General features: G+C 46.1%; 1 protein-coding gene across 1 annotated transcript; it reads right to left on the reverse strand.

Moving 5' to 3' along the window:
* Positions 1 to 425: 425 nt before the first annotated feature.
* Positions 426 to 26,411, reverse strand: SLC13A3 (solute carrier family 13 member 3). The gene is made up of 13 exons (XM_061442113.1): positions 26,264 to 26,411; positions 16,233 to 16,498; positions 15,722 to 15,885; positions 10,900 to 10,966; positions 10,014 to 10,199; positions 9,007 to 9,132; positions 6,549 to 6,644; positions 4,679 to 4,783; positions 3,577 to 3,674; positions 2,241 to 2,353; positions 1,758 to 1,919; positions 1,278 to 1,415; positions 426 to 620 (listed from the first exon to the last, which is right to left on the reverse strand). Exons 1-13 carry the CDS (start codon positions 26,372 to 26,374, stop codon positions 435 to 437), a joined length of 1,818 nt encoding a protein of 605 aa, XP_061298097.1. The 5' UTR covers positions 26,375 to 26,411; the 3' UTR covers positions 426 to 434.
* Positions 26,412 to 27,756: the final 1,345 nt, after the last annotated feature.

Genomic DNA, 27,756 nt, shown 5'->3' on the forward strand with positions numbered 1-27,756 from the left:
CCCGGCCAGATTCTGATACAATCACTCACATTGGGTTGCACATAAATAATCCAGTTGCTTCCACCCTGTTCCCAGGGCTACTCTCCAAAACGAGGTAGGATATCAGAAGCTAGAGTGGCAAAGCTTGCTAGCTTTCATGGGGGAAGAAGCATCTACCCAAAGATGCTCGACACTTATAGGGTTGTCCAGTTAACAACCACCTATGAGAGACGGACTCTGGAAGAGTCTGATTGGTACCTGTGGAAGGTGGGGAAAGATCTTCAGAGAAAATAACAAATGGATGCTGTGACACTGACCAGTATTTCTAAACATAAAATTAAAACAGAGGGTCCCACACAGTGTCAGCAGCCACGCGGCTTTCCTCCTGCGCATACTCTGATGATTCCAGTGCCCGTGTCCTAAGTGAGTGAGTCCTTCCCCGGGGATGGCTTTGTTCATATTTTATTTAGTGCACTTAAAGTGACATTTTCTACAGCTGTCAGGGGTGTGGTGGCATTTTCTGCATGGATGTTGGCCCATGCAGGGAACGTCCCCAGCTGGAAGATGCTCTTGGCCCATGTGTTCATAGCCAAGCTAAGAAGCAGAACTCCCATAACATTCATGAGCAACCCAGTCCTTGCCTACAAAAGAAATACAAAGAGAACTGTTGAGTTTAGACTGCAAGGTCCTTTCCCCAGCTATTCTATGGTTCTGTGTAAGTTATGTAAGTTCCAACCCCAACTATTCTATGATTCCACGATATCTACAGCGTGTGAAGCATGAAGCTATTTGAACATAAACATTATAAAAATGGAAGGTTTAATTGCTGTTAATATTAGCTACATCTTAAGGGGGCTTTCTTAAGCCACAAAGGCCATTCTGCAGATGCTCAACAAGCTTTGATCCATCAAAAACATGAACATCTGTTTAAGCCTCAGGAATGTGAGCAGGGATTGGGACTGAACCTAATTTTACTCCTAAGCTTTATTTCACTGAGCTGGAGAACTTTTCCTGTGTCCAGAAACCTATGAAAGTTGGGCTGTGTACACTAACAGGCATGGGAGCATGGTCTGTAAGATGATGAGAACATTCAAGATTATCTTTGCCAACATTTGGAGCCACAGTGGCTCCAAATTTCACAGAGCCAAACTTCGTAAGGCTCCTTCCAAATCTCTGTGCCTTCAAACACTGCTGAGAACACTTCACTATATATTGAACTAGTAATAATCTGGAAAACCCCTTTTTTAAAGACTCCCCTCAGGCTGTTTTCAGCACTTGCTGTATCTAAAAGAACTTACCATATCCTTGACCATCAAGTGTCCAGAAGAAAATGCAATTGAGTTAGGAGGCGTTGAGACTGGCAGCATGAACGCGTAGGAGCATCCTATAGTCCCTGGTATCATTAAATAAAGGGGATTTACTTTCAGACGAATGGCCTTGAAAAAGAGAAAGGAACAGAAATTGCACCTTGGGGATTCAGTCTCACCAGCATATATATTAAAGAATGCAATCAGCTAGTGCACTGTGCAGAGCCCTATCCCATACTGTGATAAATAACCATATACCTTGCCAATGTCTGAAGGATTATTATCACTCAGTGCCCACATTACGCTACAGGCACTTGCTGCTCCCAAGGACATCCAAGTGCCTGAAGCCCAGAAGCAGGAGAACCACACAGTGCCTGTCCCAGCACAGACACAACACAAACCTGCCCTTCCATGGGGCAGGGCAAGGAGGAGAGCAGAGGAAAAGCTGGTCTTGCCATGGGACTACCTTACCAGCTCTGCCAAGACAGGTAGAAAGATGATAATAGTGGCTGTGTTGCTGGCAAACTCAGTGAATAAGGCAATGACAATCGTGATGAGGATGACAGCCACGGGCGGTGGTACACCCTCCAAAGGATGCAGACGGCCTCCTATCCAGACAGACAAACCAGACTCCTGCAGAAGGAGAGAGCAAACAAGCTGGAGAGCAGTGCTCCTGTGTCCCTGCAGGTGAATTGATCCTATCCTAGAACTATAAATTACATACAACCTTCACCTATGTGCAATGTCCTCAGGGCATTTACCAGCAAGCAGTTTGAAAGGAGCTGCAAGACCTCTTAACTTCCTTAATGATCTGTTGCACACTGTTGTCACTTGAAGTTGAGAAACGTGTCCTTCAAGTGTTGTGACTCCACAGAGACAAAATTCCCAGAGCCAGATGAGAATCCCAAGTGACACCCTGCTAAAATACAGGATGGCATCTGCAGCTGGCCTCACCTCACAGCCCTTTGCCATGGCAAAGCCTCCTCCAAGCAGCAAGATGATGTTCCAGGGCACCGTCTCTTGGGCCTTCCTCCAAGTCAGCAAGGGCTGCATCTCTGTGTTTGGTGCTAGATAGAGAGAAAACCCCCATGTCAAACATCAGCCCAAAGGGGAGCACGTCAGTCATCATCTGACAGAATGATATCTCGAGCCTGACATCAGTGCTGAAGCTCACTAACCATGAGTTGCTGACAAAATATCCACATGGAGTCTCTTAAGCTACACAATAAAAAGATCATTTAACTTAATATCAGATCTTAAAAAGAAAAAATGAAAGAAAATAAATTCTAGCACTTAAGAATTTTCTTTGAGGCTTTCTTGAGGGAACATTTAATATCAGGTTAAATTGCTCTCTGTGTCAAACCTAAACACTGTCATCAACAGATCGGAGTCCATGGAAGGAGGAAATTTTCTACCATTTGAATGAAGAGGATGTTATTAATTTTCCACTTGCTTTTCAACAGCAAGTGAGTTCCACAGCAAAAAGCTCATCTCCCCTAAAAGCCTCATCTCTTAATACACGATGGAGTGAGCTCTGCCATATGGAAGGATGCACTAATGGGACTGTAATTTTCTGTTGGACAAAGGCACACAATTTATCCAGAGGAGGCCTGATTAAACATCTTCCTGCATATGGACAGCACAATAAACGTGCACAACTCTGAGCAGACATTTCCCATAGAACCCAGGCTACACTGCACCATCCACAAAGGACCTTCATCAACTGCATCTCAAAATTAAGACCATCTCTTATTCCAAGTCGCTTTTGAATTAAAGTTTGAATCTCAGTGCTACTCAAGAGGAAAAACCCAAGACCTCAAAGGACTCCTGGGACCAAAACCTGCTGGAGTGGTCGGGCTTGAGGAGTTTCAATTCTAAATCATCTAGGAAATAAGGAAGGGCCCCCAGGTGTGGACAACTTGCCCAGCTCTGCCCTCTCAAAGGTTCATGCCCTGCATTGAGGGACAGGAGCTGTTTGGGTGTCAGCAACCAAACCTGTTTCACAATCAGGTCTGCTATGGTAAATCAACACCGATTTCAGTTCACTTCAACCCACCACAGCATCATCTCTGACAGCTACACGAGCAACTGAGTCACTGCTGCAACCAGCAGCAGAGCAGCAACTGCCAAACCTCTTCTGGCACTTCAGATGAAAAGCTTCTGTAGGATCACATTGCTCCTTCAAGCCAGTGCAGCTGCTGTGGGCTGGTGCAGGTCCAAGGGGGAATAGTCTTGGCTCTTGCTCCATGCCTGCCCTGCCAGAGCCCGGAGAGGTCTCATTCCTACTCACCTTTCAAGTCAAACCACCACCTGAAGGAAGGTTTTTCCGAAGGGAAGAAGAACAGTATAATCACAATGGTGATTCCTGTAACTGCATCCGAGATAAACCTGTCCAAAAGCAGCAGAAACACTTGTAAGAAACCCTGTAGAATTACAAAGTTTATGAGAACAGGGATTTGCCAAAGAAGATTACAAGTTTCCATCAGGTTTGAACAACACTTGTTGTTCACAGTTCTTTTCTTTTTAATTCCCTGTCGAGCTACATTTCTACAACGGGCTGTGAACCCTCTAGAAAAACTGCCCTACAAGTGGACAAACCTAGATCTAAGCCCCACCATGCTGCTGCTCTGGCTCTTCTGATTGCAGAATCGTGGTCAGTCCATGAGGGGTTGTGAGGACAATTTTCCACAGCTCACTGCAGACAGGAAGAGGCAGAGCTCGGACTATCCTACTTACATGAGCTCTTTGCAAAACGCTCAGACACTAAGGTGAAAGGCAGGGTCCATCCAGTAAAGAGCTTAAGCATGTGTTTGAATGTAAGGAGCTACTAACTGATGAGGGAAAAGTCCATAACTACTTTGTTGTATTAAGGAATCATTTATTAAGCTAGGGCTTTACTTAAAAAAAACACCAAACTATGGAGGTCTCTTCTGTTAAGAAATAACACCACCCTCTCTGAACTTCAGCATTACCCAACTGCTTTATCCATTCATCTTCCCAAGGTGTGGATGTGACAGCAGAGACAAACTTGCCAGACAGACAGAATACTCAGGCTCAGCTCCTGCCATCTCTCTTCAGCCTCCACTGAAACCATTGGATTGTATAAAGAACTCAGTATTTCACTGTAAATGTACCTATAAACAGTGTTCCCAGCATTAAAACCCATGGGATGGCCTCAGATAGACACCAGCCAACTTCCCACCAGGCTTCATGTACCTTCTCCAGGAGACAGAAACAATAAAGCTGGTTCTGCTACTTGAAGCTCAGTTTAACTTATTTCAGGAAACCTGAGTAACAGTGTTAAGCAACACCATCAAAAACCCAGAAATCTCAGCAACTTGGAAATGCTACTGAAAAGTGGGACAGTGGAATGAATGAGAATAAAATCTTACCCTGGTGCAAATAAGCTTGCCCAACCTGGAATGAATTTGGGATCCCTGGAGAAAAGCATGATCGCAAACATGCAGAAGAGGAAGAAAATTGCCTGTTCTGCAAACCTAAAATGTAAAGGAATGCAGTTAGAACACTGATATGCTAAAGGGGTGGATCTAGGCTAGGACAAGTATCAAGCTCAGGCTGCAGCAGCTTGGGTGAGAAGTCAGGCTGGCTTTCTAGAAATAACTACAGTGAAACACTGGAATAGATGGTAAATCTATTTGCAAATATTGATAGTTGCCAGCAATTATCTCTTATTGGAAAACATTAAGGAGAGGCAAGATGGGCATCAGAATGCTCAGATGTCACAAGAAGCATACGTGAGGCTGAGCCTCTGGGTGAGGCAGAGAGGAAGGGCCAAGCAGCTTGTCACGGTCATTCCTCTTACCACTGCCCTCTGGGATGTCCCTAACGTACAGTCAGCTAGGGATAGTTTCATTCCAGTTCAAGCAATGTAAAAGGATGCCTGAGATTTAAATCATGTATGAGACAGCAGGAACAAACTTCTTCAAGGTCAAAATCTAAACAGTATTCCTTAGGCACACAACAAACAGCAGGGTAAATGGAATATTATTCACTAAGTATCTAGTGGAGTCAAGATTTAACCAAGACAACTCCTCAAAACACTGTTTAAAATCTCTCCAAGCACAAGAAAGGGCATTTAAACATTGGGAAGAGGCCACTAGCACTGATTTTAAGTTATGGGGTTGCTAATCAAATTAGTAGAGCATGGCTTAATGGACTTCCTCACTCCTAGACCTCAAAGTGGGACTTTGATTCTTTTAGAGACATTTTGCAGGCTGCTCGATAATGCACTCAATGGAACAAATAAACCAATTTCTTTCATTTGCAGCACAGACAATTGCCTTTGAAGAACCACTCCATCTCCCACACAACAGCAATAATTACAATGTCAATAATGATGTTTGACGACACAAACATTACTGAATCTTCACAGCATTGCCGTGAGTATGAAGATATTATTTTACAGACGGAGAACCACAGATCAGTTAAGGATAAGACCTACAGTCCCAAAAACCTTCACTAGCCCTTCACAGCCCAGACTACTGGTGGCTGGTTGGACATAGCTAGCGTTTGATTCCTAGAGATACTCAACTTTTCCTGCTTTCCCCTTTTTTGGCACTTCTCCTAAGGCTAAAACTCAAGTTTCTTCCTGCTGGTTGCTTTCTCCAAAATGGGATCCCCATCATTGCAATTTGCACCAAGATTTTTCCAGAAGACCTTTGAGACAAAAATCTCTTGTTCTTTCTTCACCTAATGCAGTTGAAGGAGTTATTGAGAAAAAATAATACATTCTATGACATGGATCTGACTTCTTTCATGTGCTTTCTTTGAGCAGCTATTAAGATTTCTTAAGGTGTATCTACAATCCATATGATTCATATCTATCATATAATCCACCAGCCTTCTCAGCAAATGTTGCCAGCTTTGCAGAACAGGTATGCACAAGCCTTCAATATTCAGCCTGTGTTGGTTAGTACATAATGCACACAGGACTGGTTTTGTCCCTGGAACAGAAAAATTATAAGCAGTAATTAAACAGCCCAGCATGAATTCAGTCTATAATACGAACTTTGATCTTGAGAAGATTTGGGAACAAGCTGCTGTTTGTAATTATTCATGTTAGTGAAGGAGAAGAGGCTGGAGCATGCAAAAAGCAAACATCAGCAGGTTACAAACACCCTGAGTTGAAACGTGTATTTCATTTTCTTCTAAAACCCTCCATTTCCCCCAGTCCTCCACTCTTAGGATATTTCCAGACCCACTTGATAACTTCTTCATTTCAGTCCCAACTTTATGACTCACTTTGTTGGACCCAGTTTCTGATAGTCCTCCTTTATCACTTCTCTGGCTCGGGCTTCTGCATCCGCTCTTAGATTTGATTTTTTTGTTTTCCAGCCCCTGCCAAGAAACATGGTTACATTTTTACATGCTTCTTACAGAAAACACAGCATTTACTGTGTCAGTTGTGTTGCTATGTACTTCTCCAGTTTCAGAGCTGTACATCTCTGGCAGCACAGTTTACATTCTCTCAGATTATAAAGACTAATGATGAAGGTCTCTGACGCAGATAAAGGCAAGAAAGCCCTATGTTCTATACCCTTTCTCTATGCATTCACACAAAGGAGACCCTGCAAAAGTTAGGAATTTTCCTCTGATTTATATTCTGAACTATTTCCTCCAGCATGGGCTGTGATTGCCAAAAGAAAGTCCCAGCACTGCCGGATTTCCTCATCTCTAGCAGTTGCCTACTTGGGCAGAACAACTAGGAAGAGTGTGACATGGAAAATTAATCTGTCCCTTCATTTCTCCAGTCACTTACCATTTCCTGGGTGATCCCAGGATGCTGCTGAGGAGAAACAAAAATGTGAGGAATTTCTAACTGGCCAGGAATGTTAATGTGCTCCTGGCTAAGCCTCTTAGCCTGGCCGCACTGACTGCACACAGTTTGCTCCTTTGTAGGATGTGCATACAAATGGTATATTCATACCTCACACTGCATCTCCCACCACATCCCATGACGCTGAACCCAGTTTCTAACCCTGTCTGTGACCTTGATTAAACCTACAAACCCAACTTTCTGCATCAAGTGCACCCATCCGGCCCTGTGGTGCATGTGCTTCCTTAATTCATTCACTCTTTCAACAGGATATAGTAATTGGATCTTCTATACGAATTAATAGTATAGAATGAACAGTTGACCTCAAATAGCTATACCTGGCCCTTAAATTTCTTATTCTGGGGGGCAGTTAGTAACAGCAGCTTCAGCTTAGCTCAGCTCAGCCAGCCCACACCTAAACCTTTTAACGTGTTTTGGATGCAAGCAAAGACAACCTGCTATTATTGGAGCCACGTCTACCTGTCCGCATTGTGCTGCAGACACCAATGAATTGCCCACGTGGGAAGTCCAGCCGCTATCACTGCCTTGTTACAGTTGAAGCAGCCCAACAGACTCCTTTAGAAGCCCATCTGTACTTGTGCAGCTTTGCAATGTCTCTTCCAAGGCACCTTGCCACTAGGGAATACTGGTATCTCTGCTGGCCCAGCTATCCCAATAAAGCCAGGCTTTGTGCTGACAGAGGCGAGCCAAACAAAACATAAAGCATCACGTTCTCCAAGCACAAAAGCAATTCTGCATTTTGCCAGGGGCTTTGGCAGGCACAGATACCTTTTCCCCCACCTGACCATCCAGATCTGTGCTGGCTGGTCACCACGGCTGTGCCCCAGCCCTCACCGTAGGACATGGGAATTCAGGCTCTGCATTGCACAAGCCCTGGCCACGCAATGCAGAGCTTGCAAGCCAGCAGAGCATCCCAGAGCATCACAGAGAGAGCATCCCAGAGCAGCACGTAGAGAGCATCCCAGAGCAGCATGCAGACAGCATCCCACAGAGCATCCCATGAAGCCCCACAAGCAATTTAAGGACCGGTATTTGGCATTTTCTGGATTGAAACTTTCCCATTGATTTTTCCCTGTCTCTGAGACAATGTAAATATTTGGACACCTGCTCTCTCTTCCCCTTTCCCCCTCTATTTGCATTTTAAACTCAAAATAACAATTACTTTTCAAAATATTACAAATTCTGTATGGTCCCTGGAGGAAGCAAGACTGTGAGCTTGTTACTATCACGTATGAGAACACGTAGAGGGAAAAAGGGCTCCAAATAAACCAGCATGGTAATGCTGCAATTATTTTAAGTAGTGCACACTAGGGGTTGCATGCATCCAGCAAAGATTTGCCGGAAAAACATGTTATTATCGGTTACAGATTAACATGTTGTTGTAAAATTAAGCCCTGTTGTGAAGTAATCTGTTCCAAACTCAAGTTTCTGCCTCAGGAACAAATCCTGTCTCTTTTATGTGCTAGGAGATTTTTGCTACTAATTCCATGGGAACCAAGATTTCAGGTTGGCCTTCAAAGTTTGATCCTGCTTTGCTTTCTGTCAATGAAAATCTGCCACAAGCCCAGGTCAGGCAGTAAAACAACCTTTAAAAACTGTTAAGTTTAACTGAATGAATGTATAATGCATGCTCTGTAGACATCACTTAAAGCATATCTGAGATATTTTAAAACCTTCCTGTTGCACACCAGCTTCTTCAAAGTAGACCTGTTATTCCATGAGTATCCTCAAGTTAGTTATAAAACTAGGAGATGATCCTGGGTGATACCAGTAGATTTAGTACGAGAATCATAAAGAACACGTATTTCACAATGCCAGTGGAACCAGACTATGCGCATATATATATAGGGAATATAAACGTACCTCAGGTTAATTCCTCCATACAGGATGGAGATCCATAGCCATCCCATGAGAAGAAAAACCAGCATTAAAGGAAATGCAAACATAAACCAAGAACCAAAGTTCACCACATCACATTCTGGAAAATAACTAAGCAAACGGGAAAAATCAAGTTAATGCAAGATGGGAAAGCAACCCTTCAATTTACCGGTGAGCAAACATCTGAAATCAGCAGCAAAATATCCCACAGACTTGCCGGTGAGCATTTCAAAACTATTCCTCTGTGTGCATCAGCAGTGATCTGGGCTAACCTGGGCACTAGGAGATTTGGGGAGTGTTGTGGTGGAGCAACCCTCCCACCCAGCTCACCCAGCCCAGCCATGCAAGCCTGCAAGGGAAGGTCCGAAAACCTCTCTCCAGATGGCTGATGCTCTCATACAATAATACTCCTGGACACCCAGGGTTAAACCCTACTACAATAACTGCTGGAAAGTCGGAACATGAACCTTATAGGGATGCTGCACATGCCCAGGAGAGACAATGTACTACTTGTAGAGGCCAGCTAAGTTAAGAAATACCTGTGGGCACTTAGGTTGGCATAAATCTGTTTTTATGTTCATCAGGGGCATATTTTATGACTAAGAAAACAGGCCAGAAGCACTGGGCTCCTTATTTTCCTTACCACCATACAGCAGTAGATATAATTGCTCACAAAACAGTTACGAGATTAATTGCAAGCGTGGAGTTAAGTCCCATTAAATTCAATGGGGTTAAGAGCATCACTGAGGTGAGGCACATATGCACCGGTTTGGCTGACAGCTTGGCTGAGTATGCTGGGAACCTGCTTATTACAGCTAAGGCTGATGCAACCACTCCCTGATCTTATCAGCTCACAAAGTTTCCCAAAATGTTCTGAAAGGGCATGAATTTTCCAAAACAGCTCTCAGTACAGAAGGGAATTTCCTACAGGGATGGAGAACATGTCCCTGTTTTCCAGGATTCACAAGGCTCTCCAGGACAGCCTCCCATACCTCTTCAGCTGCCCCAGAAGGATGAGGTTTGGTGCAGTTCCTGTCAGTGTTGCTGTACCTCCGATGCTGGCCGCGTAGGGGATTGAGATGAGGAAACCTTTCCATATATTTGCTTTGTATTCTTCCTCCTTCTTTAAGTCTGAGAGAGCATCACTGGTAATCTCCTTCTCCTCCGTCAGGTCTTTGCTTTAAAATAGTCCAAAAGAGAATCCGGTGAAAGCCCTGGTTTAAATACAGCGCAACCACTTCAGAGCCTTGACAGAAGGAAAATTCCCACTTTTTAACAATCCAAACTAACACTGTCCTCAAGGACACCTTAGCAACTCACTGCTGCAGAGGGGTCTACTTGATGAACTGCCACGTAGGACTGGCAGCCTTGCATAGGGCAGAACACCCTCAGCACCCATCCATAGGAGCTGAGGGTGCACATGCCTTGCCCAGCCCCTCTGCAACTTGTGACACTTAAGGTTAAGTCCACAGGTCTGCTAAAAGCTAAAAGGAATAAACTGATAGCACTGAGAGGAAGGAAACATCTGTTCCTGAAAAGATGCTTCCTTCCCATCGTTACCAAAGCAGGACCATCACCAGTGTGTAAATCCTGGTGGGTTTCACACCACACTTACGATGTTCCTGAGAAAAACAAGGCACAATTCCCCACCTCTGGCTACCATTTCGGAGTGGCTGGAAAATCTCTGCAATGATTTGAACATGCAGAGGTATGCTGGACACAGAGAGGAGGGTTTCTATCATCAGGCCGCTAGTGATTGGGACATTTGGAAAAATCAAAACATTTTAATGATTGAATTTCAAATTCCTAAAAGGTGGTCTAACTCAGGGGATAATTGTCTCTCTCAACTCTCTAATACAAACTTTATAGTTAACTTACTCCTCAGTACTTGCCAGAAACTGCATCTCAGTTGGCACAGTGTAAAGTTTATTCTGCTGTAAAGATGCTGAAAAAGAAAGATGAGGACTTTAAAACAGTTCAAAGCATCTAGAAAATTCTCCTTGAACCAAACAGAGGAATGGAGGAAACAACTGCTATTTACAGAGGAGGGGCTGTGGAAACCAAGGGCGGGCTCATGCCACAGGGATGGGGTCAGGAGCTCCTGGTGGGGATGAACGAGCCCATCTCCTCCTGCTATGACTCTGGTCCCACCACAGCCCCCAAGCTTCTCCTCCAACAACCAGAAGCACTTGGTCCTTTTACTACTTTCTGCCAAGGGCTGGGCTCTGGGATCTTCTAACACAAGCAGGAGTTCTGGGGTGTCCCTTGTTGAGTCATGGGGTTGGGCTGGGGTTTGCTGGGGGGAGTTAACAATAGCACATTTTTAGCACAAAACAACTACTGGGCTCAATGTATCTGTGAGGTGCACTCCCCAAGGCACAGCAAGAGCACTCCCTGCCACAGAGCAACAGCCCCAATGGATGAGAATTTTACCCCCTGCAGACATCTAGTACAAAGTCACTACAAAGCTGTAATTCCCTTAATACAGGCAAGAGTGAGACACACTAAGGATTAGGCTTCATACCAGGTCCTCTGAAAGCCACCCCAACAGCAAGGACCATTCCCAAGCCCATCATCCCCTCTATAAATGACAGACCCTGCAGGCTGAGCAACCAGTCCTCAACACAAGTTTAGGGCCACCCCAGGAGGAACCTGTTGCATACCCATTTCCCAGGGACCCTCCCACCTATTTCACACAGGCTCTGCCTCACCATCTTCCGTATCACCAACCACAGGGAACACAAGCAGGATGCAGGAGCACTTGAGGAAAGGATGTATTTTGACCAGAAAGACCAATGTTGTCTTTGGCAGTAAACTGGGAAGTGCACACCACTCTACCACACACACACATGAACATGACAGTTCAGAAATCAAGACAGAAATGCAACACAATTGCTCTGTGTTACCAGATCTCATACTAAGGCTTGTGGCATTTGTATTCCTGGCTCATGGCTCAATCTCCTTAGGTTGGGAGTAGAAGGGTGCTATTAAACCCCGTTTTTCCATATTCCTCCTCAGGAATGGAGCCCTTTGTGAGTTTTATCCACCTTCAGCCCTACTGCCTTTCCTTAGGGTCTTTGGTTTGGGTCCAGAGGCTTGTGTCCCTGCATCACCCCCGGCTCTACAGACCACTGTGTGTAGAGCCCAGTTCCTAGTATTGCCACCCCAGCAGTCCCCAGGTTTCCTTGCACCCCTCTGCAGGCCAGTATATACACTAGAGACCAAAAGCAGTGCACGAAGAGCAGCCAGTGGTCAAAGTCTCCGGACTGGCTTATGTGTGCACCAAAGACACAGAGCTCGTTCCAGCTCAGTGAACCAAGGGTTTCTGCAAAGTCATGTTTTACACATCGCTAATTTACTGAATTGCAGTTAATTGGCTTGGATGCCCATGCTGAGCTTTCATCCCAACGATGCCACATGGAGGGATGTAATTAGGATGAACATTAACCCATGGTTGATTGTTGATCCTCCAACGCATCTTGCTGAAGACCTCTTACCACTGCTATCACATTCAAGCCTAGTGCTGGGTCTGCAAAGACACATATTGCATTCTACCGCTCCATATTATTACATTTTTTTTCCCTGCTAAGCCCAGATTTCCACCCCATCTGGCCAGGACCATCTATGAGTTACCTCTCCAGGAAGGTTTGCAAAAGGAAAGCCGGAGTTACTGCAAGCTTCCCCTATGAAACTTGTAAAAAGGAGTTGAAAATTGTTACAGGTCCATAAATCAGAAGAGGACAAAGATCACTGAGGTCCGACCTGGCTGTAGACCTCTCACAGAGCAGTATGTAAAAGAAGTAATTGGCCAATTCAACCAATACCTTGTATACCTTAGAGGCAGAAAGGCTTGTCTTAGGTAAGTTTGGCTTTAATGACATTTTTATTGTTTCTAAAAAGTTGAAAAGGCTGAGAATGAACATTTCCACCCACTGACAGGTGCAGGCAGCAGCACTGGGGCCGTAACTTGCCAGCTCAGGCTTGGGTTACACAGCCAAACCACACAGTGGTGTCCAAAAACACATATTTCCCACCTGCCCCTCTAGAGACAACGTTTCCAGGTCTACAACCAAACAAAATACCTCACCACCAACTGCAGTTTATCTTGAATTTGCAAAAGATATGCTCTATGCAGGGAAAAAAGGATGGAAACATTTTCTTGTAATTTTTACCTGGAGATATTCAAGCTTCTCAGAGAAATGAAATATTGCCCATGATGGGGTCAGCAAGCAAAGAGCAGGAGGGACGGACAGGCTCACAAGAACTGCAGCTTCCAGACTGACTCACCCCTATTGCTGGAGATGTCAGACAGAATGGGACAGACTTTATAACCCACCTCCAAAAGGAAAATTCTAGAAGCCAAAGAAAGCCTGCAGGTGTTCAGTTTATAACCCTGCTTCGATCAACCAGAACCAGCCAAGACTTCAGCCTCCAAAGCTCATCTAACTGCATTCTTGCATTGGTAGCCAACGGCGTCAAAATGAACAAAACACTACACCAAGTTTTAGCTATCAGCAACACAAGAATTCAAATATTCACTGATCTACAACATGCTGTCCACACGGTTGAGCATGGACCTAAGTGATTGCAGCCTTGAGGTTCTCTCATCAGCAAGAAAGCATGCGCAACTGATCAGAGACATCACTTTAATTCTGGCACTGCGTAAGCAAAGCCCTTCACAAAAGTGGTTCCATATACTTGAGATTTCTTCAGAAAATCTAATTCTTTTCCATGCTACATATTCTTTAATATATAATTTTTTTTAGCCACCCATCCTGGACACTCCTACAGTGTTACTAAGGCATATCCAAGCAGTTTGGCAAAATGACCTGACCATATGCCATTGTAAAAGTTTGCTTCCACATACAGTCCCCTTAACAAATCTGCTTGCCTTTTTCAGAAGGCACATTACAATTTAGTTAGATTATAAAACACTCTGAAAGGAGTATACGTTTTTCTCAAATGCACATTCCTTACATTTAGTCAGGTTTCCTCACGTCTGTTGAAAAAAACAACTATAACAGTCCCATTGGAGATCTGCAACCAGCCCTTACTGCAGAGGACACCCAACCGAGAGGATCCCCCCTGCAGAAAGCTCACCTTCATGTCTCTGCTCCTAAGTGTAATGTCAAATTCGTTGCTTTTGACTGACTCGTGTGTAGGGCTTCCTTCAAGGAACTCAGCTTTTCTCATCCATTCAGGAAAGAATGAGTTTACCTTGGGACACTAAAGTTCAAACGAAAAGTCTACAAGAAAACCTACATTCCTGCATTTTGATGTCGTACATTCTATAAATGATTCCTCCTTCACTTGTGTTTATTACTTTTATAAGTCTCTACCTAAAAGAAAAATACATCTCACACCATGACATGATATTTGCAAAAGCATCGCTTTATTCATTCTTTTACTTGCATGCCTCTCCCCTTGCCTTTTCTGGCTTCTCTCACCACTCTGGCATTGTGAGCCAAGGACTTTAATTTTGTGCTTGCCAATGTCTGGGACAATGGGGGTCTTGATTTTGTGTCTTCGCAAACTCTAACATATTTACAGTCACAACCACACAGTCAAATCATTTCAGAGGAGGGGGTCAAGAAGGTGAGAAGCAGACTGACAAAGCACAATGCTGCTACAGAAGAAAAAATTATAGCAAAAAGACCAGTGGAGTTGATTTTAATAAATGTGAATGGCCAAAAATTCATAAAGCAAATGTGATAAAGCAACCTGGAGTGAAAATATCTCACGATTGCTGGACATTAATGATGAATGATTAATTATATCTTTATTAGAGTATGCACATGTTTGAGTCTTCTTCTGGGGACTCATTTTTCTGCCTTAGGACTCAGTGGGAACCAAAAAGCCATTGCTTTTAAATCACAGCAGGAGTTCATTACTAATTAGAGCAAGAAAGAGAAGCCATGACTACTGTTGCAACTATCAGCAATAGCTGCAAAGAGGACTTCATTTCTGTTTTGCTGTTTCTCACCACTGCCTGACAGAAGCCCAAACTCCTGGTAAATAACTTGTGAAGAGAGGGTTAGAGGAAGACCTTATCTGACTGCATACCCCTGCCCCAGCCTGTCCACAACCTGCTGAGACCACCACCAAGCAGTAACATCAAGCTGGGAAATCACAAAGCACTTTAGAAATGGGTATTTAACTTGCCAGCCTTCCCTTCTGTCCTCCTCTAGCTCAGGCTCCAGTTTCATGGGGGAACAAACAAGAAAATGGGAGGAGAACCCACCTATCCACAAGCACACGGCAGCCATGGAGGGGCTGTTGTCTTCACCCACGCTCTGCTTTCACTGCCTGGTCAGTCCCTTGCCTGTCCCTGCAGCCACACCATTAGACAGCACTCACCTCCCCAGGTGTTACTATCTACAGCCCTCCCTAGCTCTGACTATCCCATCACCACCCTGCCCACAAAGCTGAACTTCAACTTGTGCCAACAGCAGGTTTATGGCTTTTCCAGACAGCTCATAAGCACTGCCTCCTGCATGACATGAGGAAGGGCAGAATAAAATACCCTTTTGTGCCAATACTATTCCACCATGGTAATACAGCGTGTATCAAAATGGGATCAGCACTGAGATGAAGCTGTAGCTACGAAACCTGGTACTTGTGCCAGTGGAGTCAATAAAATGGGGCAGACAGCAGCAGGGCAGAACTCAGCTGCCTTATGCTACTGCCCTGTCTCAATTACCTTGGTTTTCTTCATTTTCCCTGTTCATATCCTTAGATGTGCTTTTCTCCCCAAAGAGGCTTTTTAAAATTGCATTTGCAATTGGAAGCATCATAGCAGTGGAGGCAGTATTACTTAACCACATGGACAGGAAAGACGTTGTCAACATCATCCCTAAAATTAGTCTGGAAGAGAGAAAAAAGGAAAAGCTGAATTTCTTCAGTTTGGTGAGTTCTCTGATACATTATAGCTACAGGACAAAAAGCTCCTGTAGAGGGAAAACTAACAACAAAAAGGACTTCTGTGACTATCCTGTAACTGGATGGAGCACATATAGGAGGCTGAATCAATTGATCCTCTTTGTGCTCCGCTGGCCTCTGAGCAAAGGCAAACAGTGAATAAACTCAGTAAGCTGGAGAAAAGGTGGTGTGGACAATCTCCTGATATGGGAGACATCCACATGGGAGCCCACCAGAGCAGAGCCTCGTGTAGCTCGTGTTCCCCATGGAGAACCCCCTGCTCCCATAGTCACCTGGCTGGCTGGACTCCCACCAACATAAGGACCCGGAGCGCGATCCTGCGGTGTAAATTCCACTCCTCAATGGCCGAGGCCATGATTAAACCACTGAGGAAGAGGAAATTGGTGTCTAAAAAATACTGTGGGCAAACTTTGCTAGAGGGGAGGATCCCCAGGAAGGGAAAGAGGACGATGGGCAGCAGAGCCGTCACAGCCAAGGGCAGCGCCTCCGTGCACCAATACAGGGCCATCAGCAGGATCACATAGAGACATCTTCCTTCCTGCAAAAGGAGGAGACAGAAACAGGAAGACATGTGGCATTAGAGACATCTTTTCACTTGGAGACACTGAGACAAGCCAAATGCACCAATTACTCCTTCAAGGATACAGCATTTTTCCCAGATAACTTCCATTAAGTGCAACACCTTCTCCCTACATTGCACAGAGGTTCAGGACTTATCCTGATCCTCCAAGACCACAGCAAATCCCAAATCCTCCTAGATTGCCTGAGCTTCCTATGTGCTGCAGGGTGGCGGTGCACTGCGGTACCAACCAAGGAAGCTCTGGAGAGCAGAAATTGTCCCAGCATGTTGAAGTAGGGTGCTAATCCCCAGCAGGCACTGCAGCTACCATTCCAATATCTGGCCCTGCTACACTCAATGTTTGTGCTTCCTCTCCGAACTCCACAGATCATGCTTTGCATGACTATGGAAAAACAGATTTCAGAGATGGATGTGTCAAGTCCCCACATTTCAAGCAGGAAGCACACAAAGATTTTGCCTTTTCTTGTATTAGAGTCTAAGAGATTTGTGAGAAACCTTTCCATGGCAACCCATCCCAGTCCCCACAGAAAACAGTAAATCAGGTGCCCCCGTGTCACACCGCTTCCTGAGGGCAGGGAACTCACCCATGCCCAGCATCGCTCCAGCCTCAGCCAAGGCTGGCAGAAACCCAGTGCCCCCACACCACAGCATGAACTCATTCATCCATCCAGGAGGCACAAACTAGACCAGAGCCATTTGTCATGATGGCTGTGGCCAAAATAGTGAGTGATGGAAAGACATCAGGAGAACAGCTCCAGTCCCAGGAGAGGAAGAGCCGGGGAGGAGGGGGACAAGGAGAGCCCAGTATGGAGCTGGGCTTGGTCACGGCAGGGCTGAACAAGGATATTGTCAGCAACTGTGGGGCAGAGCGCCCACAGCACTATAAATAACACCCGAGAGTCATTTGGAAGCCACAGAGCTATTTATTTGACAACTCTTTTCCAGCTTGTTGAACAGGTTGAATTGGTACTCAAAGGCACCTCTGTCCCTCCGCTTGGAGCTTCCTTCCCTGCACCCGGGGCTGGGCTTGCTAGGGAGATGATGGCTCTGCTCCCTGCAGGGCTGGGAACAGTGTGGAGTTTGGGGACAATGTGGTCTGAGCTGCACTGTTTGAGCATGCAGGAAGGCATCAGAACAGGTACAGCAGAACCACAACTTGCCTGGGCATCTGCAAAGGACTCATTCCAGCCTTTAGCTGAATGTGGTTGTCCCCAAGCTCCTACAGCAGGCATCAGCCCAGTAACACATCCACAAACCGAGGATGAAGAAATAACCACAGTTACTGAGAAAGCTAAAGAGCAGAATCTACCCTGAACACCCAGAGGAGTGCATAAAGCAGGGTAAAGTGAAGCCAATTTATCATTCAATACACCTGAGGTGAGCGTTTGAAAAGTTTGAAATAGAATGACAAGATTCTGATTTGCTTTCAGCACTCAGACTTGGATTTCACAAGCAGCTCTGTTAATAAAGCTCCACTGAAGCTAAAGTGCTTCAGTGTGTGGCGAAGCAAATACCACAGAACTGGGAGTAATTTCCTTTGATTTCTTTAATACATCAATTTCAGCAGAGCCAACGCTTCATGTGAAGTTCCCAAGATCTGGACTTAAAGACCATTTTCAGTCCTAATTTAGATCCCAGAGAAATGACCTATGAGATAGTGTGAAGTAAAACCTTAATGTTCCCAGCTCGGCCCTGGCACCTGGCAGTTCCCATGAGCTCCCCATGGCTTTGCTTCCTCCAAAGCAGCAGGACCAGAGCAACAAACCTGGCAGTGCCAAAATATGCAAAAATAAAGAATCATGGTTCAAAACGTTCGCACACTAGGTTAGCGATTTCATTCCCGTGGCAACTGACGGTTTCTCTTTACTCTGGTTCGTTTATACCAAAGAAATAGCTTTGCTCTCATGAAGCCCTTTTCCATGTGATTTCTAAATGCTTTATAAATCATTTTTGTTCCTCCCACTGGAAAAATATTCTTCAGTTTCCTGCAAAAAAAGTCAACTTCAAAATAAAGACATTGCCTCTTACAGGGGTAGAGCAACTGAAAACATTTAACAAAGCCTCGATAGAAAAACCTATCAGTGAAGGCTTTAATTGACTTGATGGACAATTTAGAAGACTAATTAGAAGTAAGGGATATTTCTTCTCTGGTGTATGGAAAATGTTCTGGAAAACACTGCAATGAAACACAGCATCAATCTAATAACCAATCTTTATCCAAGATCAAAAGCCAAGGGGTAAAATTAAAACAGGGCAGAAAGGAGTGTTTTCTATATGGATCTGACCACAAACCTATAAGGATCAACAGCAAACCACTTGGAAAAGAAAGCTGTAGCATTGCTTATCAATTTTTTTATATAGCGAGATGACAAATTGCACCTACATTAAACAAGTATTTAACTTAAGACAGGACCATCATTGAACAAAACCCAAATACAACCACTTCAGAATAACTTTGGTTTGGAGCAAGCACTCCCCTGAATAAAATGAACATTCAAGACATGAATAAAGTTGAAATAAACTCTATAAAATTGGAAGGTTTTTTGCTTCAAGGTAACTTGCAGATGTTAATTTATTAATGTTCCCAAGCTTGGTCAGTATACAAACAATAAATGCTAACTAATGTCACAATGGTCTTTTGGGGAGATGACCAGGGCTGCCCAGGGATGTTCTGGGCTGCATCTGCTGCTGTGTGCAGCACCATCAGCCCCACATGATCTTTGATCCCTCTGCTGTGTCACTGTCAGATTCCTACTTCTCTCACCTCCCTGCATCTTTCTTATTTTTTCAACATAAGTCTACCAAAGTCCGGGGGAAGATGGTAGCACATGCGGACTTTAAAGTGGGTCTTGTGATTGGGTTAATTTTATAACCATTTAATGATTTCCAGGGAAGTGCTCGGTGGTTCTGGGCTGCAGCAGCTCTCCTTTCTGTTGCTCAAGAGCCTTGAGAACAACCTCTGCCCCTCCAGATCCTGCCTTCTCTGCACTGAAAGCACGGGGAATTTCCACACTGGGGTCCTGCTGAGCTATGGCAGCGGAAGCCAAGCCACGAGGTAGTCTCCTACGGGCAGGAGAGCTGGAGGGAGCAGGAGGTCTCCTGGAAGGCCAGATGATGAGCCCCAGGGAAAGGAGGTGCTGGCAGGAAATATGGATCAGATAAGGAGATCTGGCTTACCCAGGCATAGCAAGAAGACATGGGCATGCACAAGACACCAGTCTGAAATGGGACATCAGGAGCTTCAGCTGGACCTTGTTCTCCACCAGCCCTAGGCAGCTCCAGGGCAACCCAGTGCTGCCTGCCTGGTACCCACAGCCTCCCCACCAGACAGACCCAGCACTGGAAGAAGCTCTACCTTGGCACTGACAAGCTTTGGGGTTTCTCCATCAGCCTTTGTATGTTACATGGCCACAGCCTCATCACCCCCAACAGCTCCTTCACCACCCTTCTGCACTACAACCAGGCAAATGAGCAGCAGAGAGGTGACAGGGCTCCTCCAGGACCTCAAGAACAATACCAAGAGATATTCTGGCTGAACCAGATCTTTCCAAGCCCTTTCATCCCACTACTATCATAGAGAAACATCCCATCTACAATACTCAGGACTACTCAGTACAAAAATGTGGCTTTCAGCATCTCACTCGCAAACTGTCCTCACATGGCAGCTGTGACTGCACTGCTGGCCACCTCACTCACACTGCTTGTTCTCCAATGGGATGCATACGTGAATCTGATGTCTACTAACCCAGCTCCTGCAAACATTATGTAACCTGGAGGTAAACCAAGCCCTGTTTACCAGCCTTCCTGCCAGCAGAGTTGTTTTGCTCCCGCTGGGTATTTGCGGAGTGGCTAGAAAGGGGCCAGTAACACAGGGGCACAAGCTGCAAGAGCTTCAGGGAAGGCACTTTGCTCTGGAGTTAGGCTAAAAACACAAAGCTTATCAAGCACTTTTATTACTTTTCAGTATTTGTTTAGTGTTTTTAATATTTCTGGAAGTATTTTGCAGTTGGCAGAAGAACAGAATCATCTTCTTTATTTTACAAACAGCACAGCTGGAGCTTAGAGCAATTTGATCGAGTTCACACAGGAAACTAACAACAAAAATGAAATGGGCATGTTACGTAAAACCTTCACTGGCTCAAAGGTGTGAGACTCACACCTTCTCTTGGAGGCAGCAATAGACCCGACACAGTCCATGAATGTTTGAAGACTAAGCTAAAACACCAGTGTGATGATTTAATACCCTGTGTGAGGTTAACAGAGCTCCCCTTTTGTATCTGCATTTAAGCATCAGGATTTGGTTTTGGTTTTAAGACAGATCCACCACATTTGATCAGAAAAAAAAGGAAACATTTTCAGTGATGGTGAACCCACCACAAGCTTAGTAACCTGTTCCGACAATGAATTAACTTCACTGTTAAAATTACCTTGTGATAATCCAAATCTGCCACCTTCAACCCTCTAGATCCTCTTAGATGCTCCTCCTCTATGCCTTAGCCTGGGCTACCCTTAGCCAAACTCTGCTCAGGATGGATGTGCCTTCAAGGAGGCAATCAAGTTACTCCTTGGCTTTTTGTTCTTTGAAAGAATCAGGCTGAGCTCCTACAGCCTTTCACCACATGGTCTGTTTTCCAGTCCTTTACTTAGAATGAGACTTCTTAATTTGCCAAAGCCATTTCCGAGCTGTGGAAGCCAGACTGGAAAGATGTCCTGGTGAAAGCCACCGCCTCAGCAAATAGAAGCCTGGAAGTCCCTCACTGCTCTTGCTCAACTTGCATAACTCCATACACACAAATACCACATTAACCTTCTTGGCTGTGGCAGCCAGTCTGGTAGCTGTGTTCAGCTGATTACATGTTGCCATCTCAAGCCTTTTTTTTGGCATCTGCTTCTCAAGAGCGACTCCAGAGCAGCGTGACCTGTGGCAGCATTCCTGGTCACCTCCATCCACCCTGGGGCTTGTAGAAATGCACCTGGTTTATTGGTTCTCAAAACTCCTCAGGCAGCTCTTCAAAAATTACTGCATGGAAGTTGCCTAAACCTGCAGATTTCAAAGTAACCTGGGTTGGATGCAAATATTCCCGTTTGCCTTTACTTCCTACCACGATAAAAATGCTACGTTATGAGACATCTCATGGAATATGAACACTTCCCTGAGTACAGAATAAAAATGCTTCATCAAATATGGCTTTTTCTGCATTGTCCATCTGGCAACAGAATATCACGGGTCATATTCCCTCTGCCACACACTTGGGCTCATCAAGCTTGACACCCTGCCCAGGGATTTATTCCTCAATTCTTTCACATTTTGTTTCATGTTTTGTATGGTTCTTAGCTTCCAATTAACACTGGCTCTTGTTAACTTCCCTTTCTCATCAAGTATTGCTGCTTTCACATCCTCTCTGTGCCAACTTGCTCTTCACCAGCCTTCCCGTCTCTCTAAACTGAAGCTCACAGTGCACGTGGTAAGATGTGGTCACCCTACTTCAAGTTATCACCGCTCTTTCCTCATTGAAGCTCTTCCTCTTGTCTCTTAACTGACCATTGCTTCCATTCTGTGGAATTGGCCTTTCTAAACCACCAAGTGCATACACAGCAGAGATGGACTTTGTGCACGAAATGTATACTCGGGCTGCAGGCACACTTACTGCACCTGCCAGGCTGCTCTCCTCATTGCTACCTGTTTGCCTGTGCTCCGGCTGTGCCCTCCAGCCCAGGACACCATACCCCCAGCCCACCACCCCACTTGCATTACCCCCTTTCCTCACAATGCCTTCATTGGCTTTGCTTTCAAGCACAAGCAATGTAATTTCTCTTCTGGAAGTTCTTAAAGTCTCCTTGTTCTGACCAGAAGGCCTCATTACATCCAAGTTAATTTTAAATTGCTCTATGGCCACCGAGGAAGTCAAGTCTGTTTTCCGAAGGCATTGGGCCCTATTTGCCTGCCCAGAGCTCCTTTTAGCAGATTTGGCTGCCTCAGCTGTTACCAAGCCAAGAGGCTGTAGACATTGAGTTCATTAGAAGCTGTTGGAACAAGCTCTTTGCACAGCTCATTAAAAGTGCCCCCCATGCCCCTTCCAGCAGAGCAGTTCCTCCAGCCCCTCCTGCCCTGCCCCAGCTCTTTGCAATCATTCACAGCCCTCCAAGCACGGGGGGGTCACAGGCATTTCCACTCAAGGCACAAATATTCAGCCATTTCAGCAGCAACCAGCGTGGAAGATGACACACAGACCCTGGGCAGGGAACTTGCTCCTGGGAAGCAGCTCCACATGGAGCATTTCCTCCTGCTGGTTTATGCGACAGACGCGAGTCCCTGTTTCCAGCCACGGTTTGTGGAGCACACCCTGAGGTCCCAGAAAACCCATCCACAAAGCAGGAATCTCATTTCTCTGTTCAAGAGAAAGGAGATTGCAGACAAAACCACTTAGGGAAGCCTCCTTCTACACAACTGCAACCTACAAAGGTCATCAAATAAAACCAAGAGCTATCAATGGAATGTCAGCACCAGTGCCAGCCCTGATACAGCCCTCTGTGAAGGAACTCGTACAAAGAGCTGGAGAACAACCATGCAGCGTGACAGTGGACCGGAGCTTTAATAGTAGATTTGGATGCTGGAGTTCATAAGCAGTAAGCAAAGCCAGACTCGATGGGTGATTTTTCTCACAGGATTTTGTCCCCAGGGAGATGTCACCTATGTGCAGGTTTCACTGGAAAACCCATTGCACCCAGACAACAGGGAGTCACACAGAAGTACATGCTAATCCAAGAAGCCACATTCTATTTGTGGTTCCTTGTTACATGAAATTTAGGTCATGATCTCTTGGTCTCCATGTCCAAGTGAAACACTGCCCTTGAAGCTGAAGCTCAGGTGGCTTTTTTATGACTTCAGTCCCCCTAGAGATTAAAATTGATAAGTATCCCAGTGGGGAGAAGGTAAACATTAACATGAGGTGGGAACAGACTTCAGCATCCTCAGAACAGGAAAGTACTGCAGAGGCACCTGTAAGATACCTTCCCACAAGGGAAACCTCATCCTGAGACTAGCAAGGGCTGAGCATCACTGCTTCTCATCTGCTACCAGTTTCTGTAACACCCTTCAAGGCAGCACAAGAACCATTCCAGCAGGAGCATCAGGCTCTCCAGCCCATCCAACTCTCCCATGCTCCAGATATCCAAGTACTTAGGAACATCCAGGTTCCTAGCATCATTCCAGGAACACCCAGCTACTGCACACATCCAGGACCTCCTCCTGCCCCAGCCTGCTTTCCTGGGACAGCCTCCCAGTGACACCAGCAGCAGCCCAGTCTGTTGCATTTCTTCCGAGACTGAGCTTGCTGAACACCTGCAGCAGCTCTTGCGACCTGGCTGCCCAGGACAGCACGAGGCTGGACTCGAGTCCTGTGTTAGGATGAACCATCTGACCCAAGCGGTGCAGCTGAGGGCACACACTTTTCATCACACACCAGGATAACCCCCAAACTCTACCACCCCAGATCCCCACCTGCTGAGCCCTCACTTGTTCCTCCTCCTTGGTGTTTTTACACCACAGTTATAAACACGACTTGCTCCATTGCCCTCCTGCAGCCCCCTGGGGCTCAGGCTGCAGAGGGCAGTTCAAGCAGGCTCCAGACGTCAGAACTTAATCCCCTGCTGATGCAATAGCAAGCTTCCCTTCTTGCTGAAGAACTGAGAGAATTTCATGCTGAAACTGTAGATGAATCTCTGACCCCTGAACACCAACAGACACAGCTCAGCTACAGGACCACCCCTACGCCAAACTCAGGCGGAACTTGGTGGAGCTGTAGTTGAGCTTGTTTGAGACATTGCACTGTTTAATCAGCATCAGAGTTTTGACAGGGACCAGTGCAGGTGCCAGCCAGACTCATGCTACCAACTGTAACACATTGAGAGCCCATGGAAAATGAAGAGCAGATCGCTGAGCATCCAGCTCTGCCAGGGCCTCTCCACAGTGAATGCACAGCGTCGGGTCCACCCTGGGTTGTTTCTCACAACTGGCCACCACATGGGACAAGCACAACCCTGTAGTGAGTGCACAGGGCATCCCCTAACCACATCTCACCATTTTACAAGTGCCAAAGTCACACAAGGTACTATTAAATAGAATCAAAGGCACTTATACAGCCACTGTAAACGAACACATAATTACATATTTATGAATCCACAAAGGAATTGAGTATCTGTTGTGCAATGTGCTTTCTGCTCTGAGGCAGGTATGTACTATATTCCTAGTAAGAACTCACCCAGTAATGGAAAACAGAAAAAAGGGAGATTAAATCCAAGGAGTTTATGCTTTTAACAGATGGTGTCATTAAATAAAGCAATGCTCATTCTATATTTTTATTTGGAGATTTATTTTGCTACCTTGAACATAAGGGTTTCACCTGACAAGCACTACACAGGCAGAAGTAAATGCCACCTTTGTGTCCTTATGGCTTCTGGATCATTCTATAATCATGAAGTATTGATCAGCACTTGTTTTCTGGTGCAAACAAAGCTATTCTCAAATGGACCCGAGTCAGAACGCAAGAGTGAAATCCTGCCCATACTGAAGTCAATGGGACAATACTTCCCAGGGACTCCACCACCCTGTGGATTTCCACCCAAGGCCCAGAGAGGCTCCTGGTGCACAAGAGCTGTGTATACAGGATCCCTGTAAAAATCCTCCAGTCTCCAAGATTTTGCCATAGATTGCTTCACGTGCAGCCCAATGCACACCCCCCAATGCCCTAAACTTACCAGGAGGTCAGGTTTTCCAGATTTACAGCACAACACAAATGTCTTTCTCACAATGCCTCTGGATACAGCACCAAAAGTACCCGAGAATAGCCCACAACAGTGCAGGTGCCACTCATGGCTCCCCTGCATTTTCCAGCCCCACAGCATGAACCCCATTGCAGGCACACCTCCAGCTTTGCAGCATCCCTCTCTCCCCATCCACAGCAAAGGGGATGGGACAACAACATCAGGCAGCCTCAGGGCTCCATGTGTTCACCTCCCACCCCAGGCTCTACAAACACCTTAATGGGTGATGCTGGCCAAGGACCTGCTTTGCCTCTGTTTCCCCATCTCTCCTTTGAGCGCTAGCAATAAAAACTACAATAGGGAGCTAGGTACCAGCAAGAAGTACTGGTTAGTTCTACTTAGTTCAAGCTGATTCTGAACTGCAGGCTCCTTGCACCTCCCAATGTCTATATAAGCAACATAAACGCAGTTCACGCTACCCCTTCTTCCCCCTAATAAGTTAAAGTAACCCCAAGACACCCTTCCATTCACACTCTAAGGTGGCCACAGAAGGGTGAGGAGCTGCAGCAAACTGTGGGCTTTGGCAGTCCTCTGGTCTCTAGGGTGAAACCCTGGCAGGGTGACCCTCACCAGGACCAGATACTGCTGGGGCTGAGGCAAGCAGTGAACAGCAAAGCAGGACAGGACACCAACGCTATGGCTGTGGTCGATGTCCCCAGGGCTGTGTCCCACGGTTCACACCCCCACTCTATAACACTGATTTATAGCCTGGTCTATGCTCCAAGTCAGTGTCTCCAGTGCGTGCTCCTGGACCCCTGGTCGCAGCCTCCCTGGCCACTGCACCCCGGCCAGTGTCCCTTGCTCCGTGTGCCCCAACGGCTGTCCCCGGGCTGCAGCCCCGGTGCCCGCACTCCGCGGCCGGTGCTCTCCATCCACATCCACCCCTCCGTGCCCGGGTACCTTGGGGGGCAGGCTGAGCAGCACGGGCACCAGCGCCAGCGGCGCGCACAGCAGCACCAGGACCCGCCGGACGCTCCACGCCTTCTTCACCAGCGCACCCAGCGCCGCCATCCCGCGCCCTCCCCGCGCCCGCCGCCGCCGCCCGGCTTTATCCCGCGGGACCGGAGCGCGCCCGTCCCGCCCACCGGGAGGGGCCCCACCGCCCCGCCCCGCCCCGCTGTACCTCCCCATCGCACCGCGCTTCACTCCCATGTGCTCTCCTTGCGCCCTGCTGTGCCGTCCGCATCCCCTGTACCGGCTCCCTGCATCACCCCCTCCTCGACCCCATCACCGTTCCCCAGACGTGGCAGCGTTTGCAGCCCGAGGGGTTCAGGGGTTCCGTGGTGGAGACGTTTTGATATTGGTTAAGAAACTTCGGCATCACAAGAGCTCATTTGGATTGACCACCTGGACACTGCAGGCCATCGAATGGCAGTGCCAATAACTCAGACTCAATGTATCCAAATGTAAAGAAATAGTGATAGCTGGGAAAAAAACACACCCAGATGCAGCAGTTTAAATACTTCTGTTAGTCCTCACAGATTTCCTCTCAATGCACAGAAACAGCATATGAACGCACATCATTAAAATCTCAAAACCATGAGAAAAACAGGGAGCTGCAATTGCTTTTGACAGTTCAGTCACCTGGTGACTCAGAGGTTTGACAAGCTGTTCTCAAGGACATGTGAAACACCCTCATTTAATTTCTTTTCCTTTAAAAACAAGTTAACACAACCAAACAAAAGGCCAGTGGTGCGGAGCAGGAGAGAGCCATGGGAAATACCCAAAAAGCAGGAGGCAAAAAAGCTCACACAAGTGTGAGCCCCAGCAAGCAAGCAAGTAGCATATGACTATTCCCTGGCTGCCCTTAACATAATGAGGCCAGACCCACACAGTTAAGGATGCTTCAGTCCTGAGTCAAAAAGAAAACACAAAAGCTGCTCAGTTTAAACTCTGAGGGCAGATTTTCCTGCCAGCTCTGCCCTGCATCAGGGTCATCAGAAGGAAAATGGAAGAGTATGTGGGACAGGATGGGATCCCCTGCCCTGAAGCAAGGTAAATCACAGCAAGCACTGGAGAGGTCGGCAGTTGAACAGAGCCCAAGCAAGGGGCACAAATCAGACTGAGCTGATGCACCGGCAAGATGAGCAAGAGATCAAAGTCAAGGGAGCTGGATTTTCTCTCTGCTTTTTCATTGCCTGGATTCTTGCAATTGGAGGCTAAATGAAGTTGAGTAGCAAAGAGAAAAAAAAGGGAAAGCAAAATAACAGCCTCTCTACTTCACCAATATCCGTTGAGTGCTTTAAAACATATTCATAACTCGGGTGAGTTGACCCCATATACATGAAAGATGTATAAAAATCATGTTCGGTGGAGAAACCTCTCCCTTTTCACAAGAATTGCTACCTCCAGGCAGGTCACCCCTGGAGCATCAAAGAAATCAGGGATAAAAG

The sequence above is a fragment of the Pezoporus flaviventris genome, unplaced genomic scaffold, assembly GCF_033815535.1.
Source record: "Pezoporus flaviventris isolate CSIRO_AGI_PZ_B2104156 unplaced genomic scaffold, CSIRO_AGI_Pfla_v1 ptg000213l, whole genome shotgun sequence".
Lineage (NCBI taxonomy): Eukaryota > Metazoa > Chordata > Aves > Psittaciformes > Psittacidae > Pezoporus > Pezoporus flaviventris.

Coding starts and splice junctions, on each gene's coding strand:
- SLC13A3 (XM_061442113.1), bottom strand. CDS start 26,374: ATGGCGGCGCTGGGTGCGCTGGTGAAGAAGGCGTGGAGCGTCCGGCGG. Junction 10,200..10,899: donor TTTCTGGCAAGTACTGAGGA/GTAAGTTAACTA, acceptor ACTATTTTAAAG/CAAAGACCTGACGGAGGAGA. Junction 1,920..2,240: donor CCATGGCAAAGGGCTGTGAG/GTGAGGCCAGCT, acceptor CTCCTTCTGCAG/GAGTCTGGTTTGTCTGTCTG.